Source organism: Gracilinanus agilis, chromosome 1 (assembly GCF_016433145.1).
Source record: "Gracilinanus agilis isolate LMUSP501 chromosome 1, AgileGrace, whole genome shotgun sequence".
NCBI classification, from domain to species: domain Eukaryota; kingdom Metazoa; phylum Chordata; class Mammalia; order Didelphimorphia; family Didelphidae; genus Gracilinanus; species Gracilinanus agilis.
The window spans coordinates 182,924,673-182,943,912 of record NC_058130.1 but is presented as its reverse complement, the minus strand read 5'-3'; the positions used below and the strand labels follow the sequence as shown (position 1 = coordinate 182,943,912).

The window sequence follows — 19,240 nt, the reverse complement described above, 5'->3', positions numbered from 1 at the left end:
GTTGCTCAAGTTGTTAATTGTTTCAACTAGTTTTTTTAGTTTATTCTCTAGGATTCTCCAAGGGTTATACTATAAAATCATCACATCATTATGTAAAGAGTGATAGTTTTGTTTCCATTGCCTATTCGAATTCCTTCAATTTCCTTTTCTTATTGTTATAGGTAGCATTTCCAGTAAAATACTGAATAATAACGGTGATAATGAATATCCCTGTTCATCCCTGATCTTAATGGGAAGGTTTCTACTTATCCTCATTACAGATAATGCTTCTTAATAGTTTTATAAAGATGCTATTTATCATTTAAAGCAGTGGTTCCCAAACTTTTTTGGCCTACTGCCCCCTTTCCAGAAAAAATATTACTTAGCCCCCTAGAAATTATTATTTTTTTAATTTTAATAGCAATTAATAGGAAAGACAAATGCACCTATGGCCATCACTGCCCCCCTGGATCGCTGCAGCACCCAGTAGAGGGCGGTAGCTTCCACTTTGGGAATCACTGATTTAAAGGAATATTTCATTTATTTATATGCTTCATAGTGTTTTTTGTAGGAATTGACATTATATTTTAGTCAAAAGCTTTTTTCTGCATCTACTGAGATTGTCATACAATTTCTGTTGGTTTTGTTATTGATATGGTCAATTATGCTGATAGTTTTCCAAATACTGAATAGATCTCCATTCCTGATATAAATCTCACCTGGTCAAAGTATGTAATCTTTGTGACATATTGCTGTAATCTCCTTGCTAGTATTTTAAATTTTTGGTCAATTTCATTAGGGAAAGTAGTCTATGGTTTTCTTTGTTTTTGCTCTTCCTAGTTTAGATATCAGTATCATACTTGCAACATGAAACTTAATTTGGAAGGACTCCTTTGCCTATTTTTGAAAAAGTTTATATAGTATTAAAAATTATTTTTTCTTTAAATATTTAGTAGAATTTACTTGTAAATCTATCTGATCCTGGGGATTTTTTTTAGGGAGCTTGTTGATGACTTATTAAATTTTCTTTTCTAAGACTAGATTATTATAGTATGCTATTTCTTCTTTTAGTTTGAATAACTTATATTTTTGTAAATATTCATCTCTTTCACTTAGATTATCAGATTTACTGGCATATAATTGGGCAAAACATAATTGCCTTAATTTCTTCTTCATTGGTGGTGAATTCAGCCATTTCATTTTTGATACTGGCAATTAGGTTTTCTTCTTTCTTTTAAAAAAATCATTACCTAATGGTTTATATATTTTATTGTTTTCCCCCATAATATTAGTTCTGAATTTTATTTATTTGTTCTATGGCTTTCCTACTTTCATTTTATTATCTCTTTTGATTTTATATCAAGATTTCCAATTTGGTGTTTAAGTGGAGATTCTAACTTTTTTAGTTGTATGCCCTTGTGTCTGTGTGTGTGTGTGTGTGTGTGTGTGTGTATGCATATATAATGTGTATATATTATATATTGATCTGCTTTGTCTGTATTTTACGGAATTAAATGTTTGGAGGTATTCATTCTCCTCTGAGTACTACTTTGGCAACATCCTATAAATGTTGGTAAGTTATCTCATGTTCAAACTCTTTAATGAAATTATTGATTCTATCATTTATTCTTTGATTCTTTAATTCACTCATTCTTTAGGACTAGATTATTTAGTTTTTAATTTTTAGTCTTTCCATAAACCTATAGTGAATATAAATTTTATTGAATTATAATCTGAAAAGGATGAATTTCTGTAGGTTTTATGTACCTCACTCAGTTTTCTTCAGATGTCTATCACATCTAACTTTTCTAAAATTCTCTTCACCTTCTTAACTTCTTTCTTGTTAGATTTATCTAGTTCAGAGAGGCCCTTTGGAGAAAGAGGGATACAAATTCACAGAGGAAAAAAAAAACTCTTTACAAAGTAGAATTGGCTAAATGGAAAAGGAGGTACAAAAGCTCACTCAAGAAAATTATGTATTAAAAATTAGAATTGAGCAAATGGAAACTAATGACTCCATGAGACATTAAGAAATAATCAAAACCAAAAGAAAAAAATAGAAAAAAAGTGAAATATCTCATGGGAAAAACAACTGCCCTGGAATATAAATCCAGAAGAGATAATTTAAGAATTATTGAACTATCTGAAAGCCAGGTTCAAAAAAGGAGCTTAAACATCATCTTCCAAGAAATCATCAAGGAAAACTGCCCTGATATTCTAGAACCAGAGGACAAAATAGAAATGGAAAGAATTTACTCATCACCTCCTAAAAGAGACTCCAAAAGGATAACTCCTAGGAATGTTATAGCCAAATTCCAGAACTCCCAAGTCAAAGAGAAAATATTGCAAGCAGTGAAACCCTTCCAGGACAGCAAATAATCAGAGGACCAAGATTACAGCCAATTACAGGGGGGAAAGAAAGATAAAACTTGAATAAACAAAGGAAAAAGAAAAAAGAAATTACAATCCACAGCTTCTATCCAGGAAATGAACAAAGAGCAAATGGATTAAAGGAGGACCAGGGAACACCAAGAAAAAAACACAGAAACTTTGTGGTTAGACTGGGAGCCCTTTGAGGGCCGAGAATCTTTTGCACATATTAGAAAACTGAGGTCAAAGAAGGTTAGGTGACTTGACCCTTATAAGCTAAAAAGTGTTTCCATTGGGTTATACATATATCATTGTTCAATCTTTTTGTGGGTTGTGCAGTGGGTTGTCCGGAATTTGTTGAGGAATTATAGTTTTTTGGAGGGTAATTTGGTGAGATCAGATGGGTCTATGCATATTCTCTGCCATCTTGGCTCTGCCTCCTCCCAATTCTATATTTTAAGGCATTGTTTCTTCAGTGAATTTTGTACATTTTTTCCCATTTTTTTGGTTTCCTTTAGTAAGCTATTAACTCTTTTCATGATTCTCTTGACTAACTCTCTTTTCTTTTTCCAATTTTCCCTTTATCTCTCTTATTTGATTTTTAAAATCTTTTTGATGCTCTTCTAGGAATCCCTTTTGGACCTGAGACCAATTCATTTTTCTTTGACACTTTCCTGTAGTCATTTTGACACTATTATACTATTCTGTTTGTGTTTTGATTTTCCTTGTGATTGTAGTCACTTTATAGTGTCAGGTTCTTTTTTTGTATTTTTCTCCTTTTCCCAGCCCATTTCATTACTTTAAATTTTTTGTTAAGAGTTGGGCTCTGCACCTGAGGTGGAGAGGGCAATGTCTCAAACTTAGGTTTTTCTATGCTATTGTTTACAGAGCTAATCTGGGGACCTGTAGTTTTCAGTTCTTCCAATGTGGCATGGTCACTGCCCTTCTGGCTTATGCCCTGGTCAATGAACAAGCAAAAGCACTCTTTTCCACCATATAACTAAGACAAGGATCCTGCTCTGTGTAAGTGGAATTTTGTGCCCCAGAACTAAATTTTCCAGCACCCCACTCTCCTGCTGAAGAAGGCAGGATGTGGATTTATGGGTAGCTCTGCCTCTTGGGGGTGGGGCTTTCAGTCAGGTGTTTTTATTTGTTTGTTTTTGGCTGGTGCTCAAGGAGGCAGGCTGCTCTGGCTCTTGTCTTCCTCGCATCCCTTTTCTCTTGCCTTACCCTTTTATTCCCCTTTTTTCCTGCTCCCACCGTGGGTACATAATCTAGAGTACTGTGACCTGGGCTTATGACCTGGATCCAGATTTGGAGAATGCAATTGAGCCCTGCATCCAGTTATCAGCAAAGTGTCCTTTATAATCTCCTTTTGATCAGTTGATCAGTTCCCCTATTATCTTTGGGCTGGAATCTCTGAAAGTCACTGCTGCTCATTTGGTTACCCCAAGACCCAAGCTGGCTTGCTGGTGCAGGGTCTGCTACTAGCGAGAAGCTTCCCTAATAGCTTGCCTACAGGTCAATTGTGCTAGACTATACTCCATCCATCTCCAGTGAAACAGACTTTTCCTGTCCACCTTCTAAAGTTGTCTTGGATAGGAAAATTGTTTCATTATGCCTTTTGTTGGTTTTGCTGCTCTAGAACTGTTTTTTTTTTTTTGAGACAGTACTTTAAAGTTGTTGGAAGGGGAAATTCCTGCCTTTGGCTCTACCTTCAAAATTATGAAGTTTTATTGGAGTTTTCAAAGTAGTAAGAATTTTTAGCATATATTAATGAGTGTAAGGTCTTATCCTAGAAGCTAAAGTCAGAAGATGATTCATAACCTTTGTTAATTTAGCTTTGATTTTAAAAATTGTAATCTTTAAATCATTTCACAGTAGATAGAGTGCTAGGCCTAGGATTAAGAAGTTCTGGTTTCAAATCCAGCCTTAGATATTTACTGGCAATGTGACCCTGGATAAATCACTTAACTTTCATTTCCTGAGTTGCCTCAACTATAAAATGATGATAATGGGGTTGCTATAGGGGTCAAATGAGAGGATATTTGTAAAAATGCTTAGCATAGTGCCTAGAACATGGGAGATGCTTAATAAATGTGTGTACCTGATGGGCATCTGGGTAGCTCAGTGGATTGAGAGTCAGGTTTAGAGACAGGAGGGTCTACATTCAAATCTGGGCGCAGACATTTCTTAGCTATGTGACCCTAGGCAAGTCATTTAACTCCCGTTGCCTAGTTCCTTACCACTCTTCTGTCTTGGAATGAATAAAAAGTATTGATTCTAAAGTGGAATGTAAAGGTTTTAAAATAAATGAATGAATGTTCCCTTCTCTCCTTTCTTATTTTCTTTTCCTTCTTTCTCTACCCTTCCCTCTCCTTCCTTTTAAGTGGAAAGGCACCAAAAGGCAGTTGCTTAAGTACCAGTGATAGCAGGTATTATCTGTAGCCAAAGCTATAACTAGTAATTTTTTGAGCCAGGTCAAAAATAATTGGAGGCTGAGGAGGAAAGAAATGTTAAGGATAGGTGGGCCCCAGTAGATAGAGAATGGCCCACCTCCTCTTCTACAGTCTAGCACATGCTAAAGAGGGGGGAAATGGTGGGGAAAGAAAGAGAAGCTTCTGGAGAGGCCTGGGCTTGGAGTACCACCTTGGAGATTGCAGCATACTACAATGAGATGAGACATGGGAACAATGTTTGCTATTGTGTAATTAGAATCTGCTACCAAGGACTCCAATTCCCAGGATCCCACTTTCCTTCTCATGTTATGTGCTAATATAGAGAGGATATATGTTTTACGTAGCTCTGCCCTTCTCTCTCTTCCCCCAATTGAGGCTGCTGAAGTGGGCTTTTTAGAGAGGCAGGAGAACTTATTCACATGGATTTACTTTTTGTTAGATGATTAGGTTTGAACCTCTATCTCTTTTAGTTTATTTTTTCTACTTCAAGTAATTATTATTAAACTTTATAAAATATAATACTTGGAGTCATTGATATTAATTTCAATCTTACATTATGGCGACCAGAAGTCTGGAGTTTAGAATCCTAGCTCCACTCTAAGCTATAGAGCAGTTTTTAAAGACAGGTTCCTTTTAAAAGCCTGTGCCTCCCTGCTCCTGCTCCTGCTCCTGCTGCTGCCGCTGCAGCTACGTCCCACATTTGACCAGACATTGGCAGGGGGTCCTTCCAAGCAACTTTCTGCAGGGCTGGTAAAGTATAACTCCCCCCCCCTTCCCTAACATTGCTAACAGCTGAGTGCTTGCTGCTGCCTTGGAAGCCCAGGTGTTTCTTTTAGGCAACAATTAGCCTCCTAAAGGCTTTTACTCAAGAAGACACTTCCACCCTCTTAACTCCCTGCCCACATGGCAGTGGAAGCAAGTGGCTCCCTGGCGTTTTTACCACTAAGGGTAGGGGAAGGAAGGTTATTCTTCCAAACCTCTTAATTTCACTCCTAGCCAGTACATACTAGGCTAGTGCCACCTGTATATAGGAAGTAGATTTGCAACCACTTTATTAAGTAGAATTGCAAGCATGGCACACTCTATGAAAAGAGCAGTGCATTAACAAAGTTTTAGGATGTCTTTTCTTCCTACCATTTCTAGGTGCACTTGTCCTTGCAATTAGCTTAAGTAATCCTGAGATTCAGGGGGGAATATTCATCTCCCTACACCCCCTTGCTATTTTGACCTGTCCAGTCTCTGCAACACATCCAATATGAGGTTCATCCACACTATGCCCAGTGTGGATATGGGGAACCCCGGAGTTGTGATCAAAGGAATCTAGATGTATGATGATACTGGGGAGAGGAAGGATCCTTAAACAGTCTGGAGATGAATTTTTAAGCCTTTTCAGACTTCACCGTTTTATTGATATTAACTGTTTCAGTTTGTTCCCCTGCAAATAGTGAAGAAGTCTCTGCTACACAGCTATCGGAATTGAAGAAAAGGACTCTTGAATTGATTGCTCACATCCTGTCACATATACTGTATCTGCTGATTATTTTAAGATTTAATTTTGTTTTTAAGTTCACATATTAATCTAATCTATACTATTCTGTTACACTATGTCATTTTCAGCTACTCTGCTTTGGCCATTAGCTATATGTTCTGTTACATTGTCTTTATTTGTACCTCCCCCTATGACTGGACTGGAGAAAATACCATTGTAAAAGCCCATAGCCAACTTAGACAAACACTTTTCTGTGGCAAAACCATAGGTCCTTATGGATGCTGGGTTTGTCACCATATCCATCAAGGTCATATATTGCCTATACAGTCTTTTGTTCCTCACAGATGATGATAGATGAACTCCATCAAACTGGCTACAATTTGTATACAACCTTTGGAGAATTTAATGACCTAAAAATTTCAAACTGATTTTAAGGGGTCTTCATAAGTAATATTTTTAGATATCTAGGAGCACCACTACATCTGACTGATCATTTGCCTACCTCTGAGTTGTTTGTAACAGGAGGTAAGGATCTATTTAGTAGCTGAAGTGAAGTCTTATAGCATTATTGTATTCCCCACCTCCACAGTAATAAAAATGTAAAGGATGAGACATATAAAGACATGCCTTTTATGGCTGTTACAGTCTCATATGGGAGGTGTGGTTTTCCTAGGGGGAGTGGTACCTCTGGATGGCTCCTGAGAGGGAGCATTTCCAATGGAGCCTGGTGGCTTCTGGATGGTTTTTATATTTGTAACTCTTCAGCTTACTCTACCCTGCCACCAGAATGATCTAGATTCTTGGTGGCATTTTAGATCCAAAAGGTTTTCATTAGCGGCACAGAGGTTTTTCTGGGCTCTCCTGCCAAATTTTGGAATAATGGCAATAATAGACTTTGTTAAAAATATCTCCACCCAGGTTGAAAGATTAGCTAGATCTGGAGAACTTGTGACAAGTATCCATGAGTTTCAAAGGTTTTTTTTTTTTTTTTTTAAGTGTCACACAGCAAGTGGCTAATAGAGACTCAGGTGAAGCCTTATGATAGTGGATTTGTTTGCTATTGTCATTAAATGAGCTCTTGTGATTTTAGGAATTTTAGTACTTCATAGAATGTGCATTACCTGTTATACTACTGTTTTAAAAAGCTGTTACTTTGTAAAAATCATTTGCACTCACACTGTGGATCATGGCTAAGTTAAAAAGGAAATGGATATCATTTTTGAATGAGAAACCTTTGTATTTCACCTCTCCTTGGCAAACAGTGTGTCACTGATTATGAACTATATATTTTTGATTAAAAAATTTATTATTGTTTTTCCTTATATGTTCAATAGAGTATTGGAGTTTTCTTTTCTTTCTCATTTTTTTGTACTTGAAGCACATGCTACCAGTATTGTTTTTTTTTATTTTGCACTAATATAAGTTACAATATCCATTAGCCCTTATATTAATGCATACCCAAAAGCTTTAGACCAGTGATTCCCAAAGTGGGCACCACCACCCCCGGTGGGTGCTGCAGTGATCCAGGGGAGCGGTGATGGACACAGGTGCATTTGGGGGCAGTGAATAACTGTAAGGGAGCGGTGATAGTATGTGACAGGGGGCGCTAAGTAATATTTTTTCTAGAAAGGGGACGGTAGGCCAAAAAAGTTTGGGAACCACTGCTTTAGACTATGGAAACCTGCCACTGGTTGTTTAAATATTATGGGACTTTGCTTCATGAGTGTATCTGATTCCAGGAGAAGGGATCACAAAAGAGCCATTAAACAGTGCCTAGAAACACAAGGTCAAGGAGACCAACCAATCCCAATGGGACTGATAAAAATTTGCACCAAGATAGAGGCCTTGTTTTGGAGTCTGAGGAAGTGGCTGTTTGGTGGCAGATGGAGGATTTCCCCATGCCAGATTCAGACAAAGTACCTCAGTTTTGCTGCCATTTTGGTTACCCTATCCATGAGAGCAAAGGTAAAATCAGACCAGGGAATGATATTTCCCCATTTGCTGCAAAAATCTAGACCCTTTTCTGTCTCTCATAGTGGGGCAATTTTCTGTAGTCCTGACTGCTGACTGGGTAAGTGCATATTGTTGCAATGGTCCTACAGGCTTGTGGGATATAAATCACTTTATTGGGCCCTGATTCTAGAACCTGTTATCGGCTTATTCTTCCTTACTCAGAACTTTTATGTACTATTTAATTTTGATTATTTTTCTTCTATTTTTTAAAAATGTTTTTGACTTCCTTTTAACAATTGATTCATATACCTCATAACTCATCCATGTATCCCTGGGTGATCTGTGTGTTGGTCAACACCTTCCTCAGAGGGGACTGTATAATTGTCATAAAATCCTAGATTCATAAAAAAATATGAGTTTGAAAAATAAAAATAAAAAAGCTCATCACCGTAAAACTAGATATTTGATGAGTATTCAGCTCTAGCAACTCATGAAGACTATACAAAGAAAGAGTAAGATATGAAGGGATTTTAATCTGTCTTGTGGAAGAGATTAGCCACATTAATGAAATTAAAGATCCTTGAAGTATTAGAAGTGAAGTATATAAAGTATAAAAATGAAAATATCTCATTTGTTCCTTAAAATGATTGTGATATAAGTGGTACAAATATGAATTTTGGGATGTAGTGAAATTGAACTGTGGGGGGTTGAAGGCATTTATTTTGAATGTAAACTCATGCCAAAGGGGACTGCCCCCAACTGGCTTTCTGTCAACGCACCTAGCAATCATTAGTTTTGTTCTCTTTCTCTTGTATTTCCTTTATCCCAAATTATTTCCCCTTAGAAAGTGCAATATTGTATGTGCCTCTTGTTGAAAATCTTTAGAGGTATAAGCTGGTTACGTGTACTGATTCCATGGGGAAGCTAGGCATGTAAATCTGGGAGATTTTTACATGCTTGTTTTCCAATGGAATCACAGGGGGGGATTGTGTAATTAGAATCTGCTCCCCAGGACTCCAATTCCCAGCATCCCACTTTCCTTCTCATTTAATGTGCTAACATAAGGAGGATATAAGTTTTATGTAGTCCCTCTCCCCTCTTTTTCTCCCTCTTATCATGGCTGCTGAAGTGGGCTTTTTGGAGAGGCAGGAGAACTTACTCACATGGGTTTACTTTTTGTTAGATAATTAGGTTTCAACCTCTATCTCTTTTAGTTTATTTTCTTTCTACTTCAAGTGATTATTAATAAACTTTATAAAATATAATATTTGGAGTTATTGATATTAATTTAAATCTTACACTGTGAAGAGCAGAAATGATCCTCCTGAAAGTTTGTGCTCTGGGATAAAGTTCTGTGGGCCTAACACCAGCTATGGTTCATCCTTCACCCCTTCACAAAGTAACAGCTATTTCCTTTTGCTGCCATCTTTCTACTGGGGCTTGATCCTACACAATATTATAATAGGATAGTGGAAAGAGAACAGAACAAATTGGAAAAAAAGGAAAGAGAAGATTGAAAAAGGATAAGGACTGAGAAAAATATACAAAGAAATTGAGACATAAAAGAAGCTTGTGGGAAATGAGAGGAGGGAGGAAATTAATAAAAAAATATCTTATTTAAAGACATGGACACCTAAGAGCAATGAGTTTTTCCTTAGAAAAATGAAAGAAAAGGGGTAGATTATGATGCATTCAATTATTAATATTCAATAATTATCATAAAATTGTTGCTTTGTCTAATTACTTTGATTAAATTCCCCCAAATGTAAATATAAATGCAATACAAATATTCATATATTCCATAATACTGAAATGGCCAAAAGAGAAGCAAAGAGCAATGCAGAATAAAATATTTCTTTTCTAATCAACCATCTCTTTTGCATATTCAACATAATAAATAAATAGATTTACTAGTTAAAAAAGAAAAATCATCATTAATTTCTTAAGTCTTACCAGGCATAGCATGTATGAGGTCACCACACAGAACAAAGAATTTAGGCTTGGGGTTGAGCTTGTTAATAGCTTCTACAGCTTGCTGGGTTAATTTCATCTCCTCTTCCCATTCATCACCACCGTTCTCACAGTCACCAACTGACCAGGCTTTCATCAGTCCAAATTGTGGATCTGCTCCCTGAACGAAGTAGAAGGGGGATTTCCACTGAAGCTCTTTTTCTTAAAAGGAAAATGGAAGAAATATAAAAATTTTCAAGGAAAGCAGCAAAGTTAAAACAAAGCATTTTCTTAAATTAAGTAGATATTGATATATCTATCTGTATTCTCCTCAGCTGCAGATGATGGAGGAACACCAACTCCAATCACCCTTGACAGTTGTTATAATTTCCCCTTTTCTCTCTAATAGTTGCCCAGGGAGGACTCTCAAGAGATTAGATAGATGGGTAACCTTTCCAGGTCCAACCTGGGGTTGGATAGGTTATTATTGGGCTGTTGATTTGCCTTGGATGACATTTGGTATCTGACTGCATTTGACTCCCTCCCCAAGGGTCATGATATAAGGACCACTTAGAAGGTACTTGTTAAACTTTATCTGTAATCAGGAAAAGGATAAACAGGACAAGGATTGGGGATTGGAGATCCTATCAATCTATTATCTATAAACTAGTTGACAATCAGGACTGGAGACTATTAGTCAGGTGGAAGCTGGAGAATTACTCTCTCTACTACCTCTGGCCCAGCCTGGCCACAGCCAAGCCAGAGAATAGGGAATGCTATTGATGCAGCTGTGTTGGTGATCTTATTCTCTCAGCTTTCTCACTACCAGTGTTTGGCGATGCACCAGCTCTTACAATCTATCAGGAAATACCTTCAGATTCTTCCTACCTCTTCTTCATAGACCTCCCTGCCTCCTTTCACCACTCATTCAGAGATTTCCCAGTCCAGAGACTCCTGTCCAGAGACCTCCAGAGACTAGAGAGACCCCTTCAAAGTGACTGTCAGGGGTATTTATACCATGAGGCCAACCAATGTTTGCCCCTGGATCACAGCACCTGGGAACATTTCATCTGCCAACTGCCTTCCTTGTCATTCAAGGTGGCATCCATCACTTCCCAGATTATGAATATAACATTATGAGAGGCCATTTGACTAGTTGTTTAAAGAGCTAACTTCAGGTTCAGAAGGGCTTAGGTTCAAGTCTTGCCTCTGACATACAGGAAGGGTTACTTTGGGCAGCTAACTCACTTAACCTCTCAATGCTCCAGGCAACTTTAAGTTGCAGAGAAGGTACGGTACTATGTTGGTAGAGGAAGTTCTTCCTCAAAGCCCCATGGCCAGTGAAATGGCAGCTCTGACTAAGAAAAACATAGTCTTGGTGACACCCAAAGACTAAAGAGAAACATATGGAAGGGCATAGCCAGACCTGGATTAGTGCAAAGAATAAATTTTGTGAAGTGGCTAGGACCAGTGACCATATTTTGCATAATTTTGACTTTGAACGGTACAAACTCTAATATATGTGACCACTTCAAAGAATTCATTATTCACACTTAAGAATGTATAAGAAATGAAATCAACTTGTTTGTTTAAGAATGGTAGAGGGGCAGCTGGGTAGCTCAGTGGAGCGAGAGTTAGGCCTAGAGACAGGAGGTCCTAGGTTCAAACCCGGCCTCAGCCACTTCCCAGCTGTGTGACCCTGGGCAAGTCACTTGACCCCCATTGCCCACCCTTACCAATCTTCCACCTATGAGACAATACACCAAAAAGTACAAGGGTTTAAAAAAAAAAAAAAGAATGGTAGAATCAAAGTGAAGTACAAAGCATTAACATAACACTGTATATAGGATATTAGTTTTCAATAGCAAATTTTAAAGCTAGATTTTAAAACCATGAATGTGATACTCTCTAAAACAGATTAAATACTTTAAAATTTTTATTCTTGCTATAATGTCACTGTTTGCATTTTTTAGCAATGAGCCAGCATTTTAATTATAAAACTTGGAACTGGGAAATTTGATTAGCTGATTGAATATATGGAGCCATAATAAAATTCTGAAATTAGTCAACATGGAAAATGATAACATTTTAAAAACTGTAAGTTTAATGTGAATATGTATGGAGATAATGGTACTTCTGTGGGAGGGTTTCAATACTACATCCCTATTTTGTTGAACTGAATTTTGCAAGTCATTAATGTGTACCTTTAGAAACTAAAGCCTTAAAAGGAAATTACATATATATGTGTATATATATATGAGTTATTTTTAATTTTTTTCTATATAACCTATTAAATCCTGGCTAAATAGTAAAATGTAAAAAAAATTAACCCTGCTATGTCTATTTCTTTTTTAGTTTTAGTTTCTGAAAGTTGACAGATTGTGGAGCTTTTCCATTTATTCATATTTAGGAAAGATAATCTAAACTAGTTCTACCTAATTACTATTTACTTAAGGTTCAATTAGCTAAATAGCAAAAAAAAAATTTCCATTTGTATTTTTTTTATTTGAGTTCCTAAAGATAGAAAATAATGGCTAAGGTCTCTTCCAGCTCTAAATTTATAGCCTATATTAAAGTTTCCTCAATGAGAAGCAAATCTGGTTAGTAGACATAATATATAGAATGCTGGATTTGGGGTCAAGGGACCTGATTTCTAATTCTGCCCCAGGCCCTAACTAGTTGACTATGGTCAAATCACTTCTCATCTCACCTTCAAAAGAAAAGATACTGCTTTTATGATTTACCTCAGGGTCATGAAGTTTAAAACACTTTGTGAACTTAGAGCAAAAAAAAGGGGCATTTTTACTGCTGTTGTTGTGTTGCTATAACTTAAAAGAGATCAGGTTAGCAATCCACATCAGAAAAAAAAAACTGTGGATGAAAAATGCACAATAACTAAATTATGAGATAGTTGGATAGGAAACTCGTTGAATTAGTACAGCAATGAAAACATCTTGAACAGCCTACAGTACAGTAAACTAGGTTCATAACTAAATAGGAAAAAGAATATATAATGTATAATATTTGGGAAATAGTATACTGCTTTCAAAAGTCTTAAGCTGGGGCAGCTGGGTAGCTCAGTGGAGTGAGAGTCAGGCCTAGAGACAGGAGGTCCTAGGTTCAAACCCGGCCTCAGCCACTTCCCAGCTGTGTGACCCTGGGCAAGTCACTTGACCCCCATTGCCCACCCTTACCAATCTTCCACCTATGAGACAATACACCGAAGTACGAGGGTTTAAAAAAAAAAAGTCTTAAGCTGCTCCTTGCCAACAAAGTTAATCTTAATATCAATATTTTCCCAGTGCTGACATATAACTACAGATAATTTAACACCAAAATCTCAGGAGAAACAATTTCAGTCACCCAAAGGGCAAAGTAATAATAGTGCAGCAATGGGCAATGTAATAATTTAACAATAGACTACTGCATATTACCAGGAATGGATTGTGTTAGAAATAGCATAAAAGGCACAGTCAAGGACATGTATGACTCGAAAAAGATGTGGCCCAGTCATTTAGTAAGAATAATGGAAAACAGATTGATGGCCCGAGTGTCACACTAATATTTGCTTAAATTGTGGTTTCATTGATTCAGTAGTTCATGCCAATGATGTAGATCACAGCCTCTCCAGGACTGCCCATTTTGGGCAAGCTGAAGCCATATTCTCCCAAAAGATTACCATAGGAGTCTAACTGAAGCACTGGAGGCCTTGCTTTCTCCTATCATCATGAGGTACCAGTGGATTGTTATCTCTCATTCTGGCTATGTGACTAGTCCATTTTCTCTTTTTGTTACAAAATTCCTTGATTATTCCTTTACTCCTGTTCTTCAGAATTCCTTATTGGTTATTTGCTACGGCCAGCTCACACTTATTATGAATCTCTCCATCGTCCTTTATGTGATACTCATCTTTAATACTTTGGGAGCAGTGGTGTTCTATATCTTGCTGCCATTTAGTAACACCAATAAAATGGGAATATTTAAAAGATCTAGTTAGGAAACTTGAGGTCAGTAAAGAAGTCTTTCAGTCTACCAAAAGCTACCTAGTCCACTCTCTTCATACTTCTTGTTGCAGGGCTAAGGTCACTGTCTATCTGTATCACTTCTCCACATACATACACACATACACACATATGTTCACATATACTATTGAGCAAACTTGACAACGTGACTATCCAAATGCATGTTGAAATCTGAACAGCAGATATTTTTCATCCATTTAATTTTTCCTCTGTGACTGGACTGGCCAAATTCCTTTGAGTGATTACAGACTTCCAGGAGAATCTGCTCCAGTATTCATAAAATAATAATGAGAATCAGAGATAGTCCTCCAGTGGATTGAGTTGATCCTCTATAGAAGATTCAGGGAAGGACATGAACAAAAATTTTGAAAGGTAAGAATGCAATGGCGGGATGCAATTTATACCAGTGGCAGGAATAGCAATGGTGATACACTGAAGTATTACAATAAAGTAAATTAGGTAAACAACATTAGCTAACAGTTCCACTTGGCCTTTTAGTGTTAAATTTCTCTTTTTCTCCTCTTCCAATTAAATTTATAATCCATAAAGTTCTCTATATATTTTATGACTTTTTCATAAAGTACACATATATTACTAACATAAAATTTTATTTATTATCTGTCATTTCCTCAATCAAATCTGAAGTGAATATGAAAAATAACTATAAAACTATGATGCATGCAATCAATAGTCAAGATGAAAAGAGGATTCTAATTCTATAACCTCTAGAGTTTCCACAGTGATATAACCAAAACACAACTGTTCACAGCTAACTGAAAAGCTTGGCTTTCTTTACAATTAACCTGATCTGGCTGAGAAGTCATGAATGACTACTCTCATGCTGACATCTTTCCAGTGTTTGTCATTCAGTCCATAAACATTTCTCAAGTACTTACTATTTGCCTGGCTCTGTGCTAACACAAAGAAAGGCAAAAGATTCTCGGCCCTCAAAGGGCTGGGTCCCAGTCTAACCACAAAGGTAATAAGCAAACACACAAGCTACATGCAAAATAAATAAGAACTAATCAATAGAAAGAAGGCACTAGAATTATGAGGGATTGAAAAAGACAACCTGGAGAAGGTGGGATTTTAGCTAGGACGTGAAGGAAGCCAAGAAAGTCAGGAGGAAAAGGTAAGAAGGGGAAGCATTTCAAGCACAAAGAACAGCTTACAAAAATGCCTGGAGATAGAGGTTCTTGTGTGAAGGACATCTAGGAGGAGCAATGTCACTGGATCAAAGAATATGTGGAGGAGTGAAAAGTGTAAGAAGATTGGATCGGTGGGAAGAGAGGCTATGAAAAGTTTTGAATGCCAAACATTTTATATTAGATTTTGGAGACAATAGTAAGTCACTGATGTTTACTGGGTAGAAAGTGATATGGAAGGACTTGCACTTAAGAAAAATCACTCTAACAGCAGAGAGGAGAATGGCCTGAAGTGGAGAAAGACTTTTGGCTGAGTTTGAGGACTCCATGGTGGAAGTAGTATCAGAGGAAAGAAGTTATCTTTGAAAAGATGTTATAAAGGCAAAATTGACAAGCTTGGCAACAGATTGGATATGGGAGGTAAGAGAGAATTAAGGATAAATCTAGCTTGCAAACCCAGGGGACTGGGAGGATGGTAGTGCCCTTGTCAGTAATAGAGAAGTTTGGAAAGGGATAAGGTTTGGAGGAAAAAGATGATGTTCAATGCCTGACATGCTGAGTTTTAAGATATCTACCAAACATCCAATTTAAGATGTAATTGGAGATGTGAAAATGGAAGTCAGCAGAGAGGTTATGGCTCAATAAGTAGATCTGAAAATCATCTTTATAGATATAATTGAATCCATGAGATTCAATGTGAACACCAAATGTAGTACAGAGGGAAGAGGGAAAAGACAAAAGGGCCCAAGGCAGAGCCTATGGTTAGCAGGTATGACCTGGATGAAGATCCAGCAAAGGAATCTGGGAAGGAATAGTCAGATAGGTAGCAGGAGAACCAGAAAAGAGTAGTGCTTAAAAATTTTGATGGTTCTTTACTACCTCTAGAAAAGGGGTTTTGGATTTTTTTGTGTGTCTTCAACTCTTTTAATAGTCTGATGAAACCTATGGATTTTTTCTCAGAATGTTTTCATATGCATAAAACAAAATACATAAGATTACTGATGGAATTAATTATAATTGTAACAAGGAACTTCTGGAAAAGATGGAGAACAGCTTGAGTGACAGGATTGTCTGTTACAAGAACTTGGAATTTACCCAGGTGGCATGAGCCAAGGGCAAAAGACAGTTGGGACTACCTCTATAAAAGCCCATGGGCTGAGCCACCCAGGGCCTCAGTTTTGAGGAGGGAACCTTGGGAGTGGGTGGTGAAGGGTGGGTAGGCCATAGACCTGCTAATCCAGCATCCATATCTCATTATCACAAGAAGTTTCATTCATCTTGTTGCTAAATTGAGCTGAGAGACAACAGCAGCACAGCTGCTAAGAAGAACATCACCATCCCTCCCTTTCTTTGGATCAGGCAATGGCTGGGCCGGACCAGGGACTGTGAGAGGGGAAGAGTCTCCAACCAATATCAACCTACTGCTCTTAGATATAGATTATTTTAGTTCCATAGACATAGCATAGCATTTCCCAACACCTCTTTCCTTATCCTGTTCTTACCCTTTTGAGTTAAAGCAATAAACCCTGTTACAACTTAATTCAAGTGAAGATTGGTATTCTTACCCAGGCTAGTGAATATCTACAGCCATAGGGAAGGAATTTATCAAATCCCAGTCAGAAATAGCATTATCCATTCAATCATATCAACAACCAGCCTATAACCAACCTTTCTCATCAAACCCAACACCCAGCCAAGGTATATGTATGAACATACATACAGCCCCTCACCAGATACTTGGCTTGGGCACTGTTAAAGAGGCAAGGGCTTGGCTAGACTAAATATCCATAAGCCCTGGTGGTTGCCAGAACATCTTGGTGATCACACAGGCAGCCTTATCCATCACCCAGCCTTAGATCCATTTACCACCTGAGGATCTAAGGTCGGCTTGTCAGGCCCAGCTTATAGAGCTTGAAGCCCCACAGAGTGTCTTTAACATAATGAAGTATAGTTATCCAAAAAAATTTTTTTAATTCACATTCTTTAGGGTTTTGATCTTTTGCTGCAGTTCAAAACAGTATTTTAGCTGTTATGTTAGCTACCTTTTCAGTTCAATTCAGCAATCTTTTTAAAAACACCTTCTGTACCTAAGGGGCCTTGTTTAAACACAATGGATAAAATTTAAAAAAGAAACAATTCCTGTCTTCAAGGGGACTCCATATTAGAAAACTTGCTTTTCATTTCTCAGTCTGAGTTCAAGGTTAAAAAAGATTTTCTTCGGAAACTTATAAGTATCAAATGACTTAGCCCCTGTTCCATTGAGAGGCAAATCAACAGAATCATGGGAATCAAAAAGGGAGAAAATATCAATGAGATGGACAACAGTGTAAAATGCTACAGAACCCCCTTTCCAGAGGCAACAAGGAATAATTTGGTCAAAATACCTTCCAGAGACTATTTGGTAACTATGTGGAGAGTCTGTTGGCTATATAAGTGGAAAATCAGGTAGTTATAAGACAGTGATGGCAAACCTTTTGGAGAATAAGTGCCCAAACTGCACCCTTAAGTCACATGCAAGACCTCCTCTTCCCCCTGCCTCAGTGCCTTATCCCAAACAGGGGAGGGAGGAAGTGCTCCCACTGGGCTGCTGGGCAGAGAGTAGGTGATGGGAGAAATGTCCTCAGGTACAGTGGAGAGGAGAATAGTCCCCGCTGGCACATGTTCCATAGGTTCACCAACACAGTTATAAGACACGGTAACTGACTGAATATGAAGAATAAGGCAGAAGGGAAAGTCAAGGTTTACTTCAAAATTACTAACCTGGGTGACATCCAGGTGGCAATATCCATCATTCAGTCTATAAACAATAACTGTTGATACTCAAAATGTGAGATCCTTGACCAATGAGTCAAAATAATAATGGAAGAACTGAACTGTAGCAATATTGGCATTGGCACTATAAATAAAACCATAAATAATAAAGAAATTGCAACTAAATGGAAGTATGACTGTAGCAATCCAGGTATACATTAATCTTGATATTATTTTAAGAGTGCTCAAAAAACTGACTCTTGTATTGCTTATGATTGATTTCTGTAACTTTGAGTTAAACTGAACCTCAACCTTGCCAAATTCCTAGCCCTTCCCTAAGGCTACACTCTGGAAGACTGGTCAGTTATCTCAGTCTCCTTGCCTTACCTTCAACAATCAATCAGCATTTGTATCAAGACCTTAGGCCTCATGGATTCCTGATCTAGATATTTGTTCTACCTGTTATTTCAGGTTCCAACAGTTTGTATCTCCTGATGATTATGTATGTATCAGACCACTTGGCTCTCCCCTTCCCCATTTATGGTTGTAACCCCAATAAAAGTAGCTATATGACAATTGAGAAAGAAGTTCTTGACCATCAGAGCTCTGAACCATCTAAGCTCTTGACCACCAGAGCTTACTCGCTGTCTGTCTACCTTATCCCCAAACTTTCTATGTCTGGTTGTCTTTATTCTTGCCTTATGTTCTCTTTCCATTAGTTTTTAACCCACTACCCATTTTTACTCAGTCCTTGGTTCCCCTTTCTGAGTGTCCAACCCACTAGGAATCTTTGTGGAGCTGCTGGACGGCTTCAATGACTTACAGGCTCTTCTTGGAGAGAAATATGTAAAATGTGGAGCCATTATTATAAGAACATGTCCTTAATATTGGCATTAAGAAGTTTTCTGGACTAATCACTAAGGGCTATCTGAGAAATTTGATAAACTAAATATAACTCTCTCTATATAAGGTAACATATATAAAAATATATGTATATGTATAAACATATTGTTATGATTAAAAATGATAAAGACTGATATAATAAGAGAAATTAGTAGTTTAATTAAAGCGACGGCCATGTTGGTAAAATATATATAAGACCTCGCCTATCTTTTATATTTA

At 37.3% G+C, this 19,240-nt stretch overlaps 1 protein-coding gene across 1 annotated transcript in view; it reads right to left on the bottom strand.

Annotated features, from left to right (window-relative positions):
* The window catches only part of CPPED1 (calcineurin like phosphoesterase domain containing 1), a 151,832-nt gene that overhangs the window by 89,383 nt on the left and 43,209 nt on the right, over positions 1-19,240 (bottom strand). Inside the window, exon 2 of the mRNA XM_044678402.1 lies at positions 10,204-10,422. Within this exon, the coding sequence (XP_044534337.1) occupies positions 10,204-10,422 (219 nt within the window). The remainder of the gene's footprint in view (positions 1-10,203; positions 10,423-19,240) is intronic.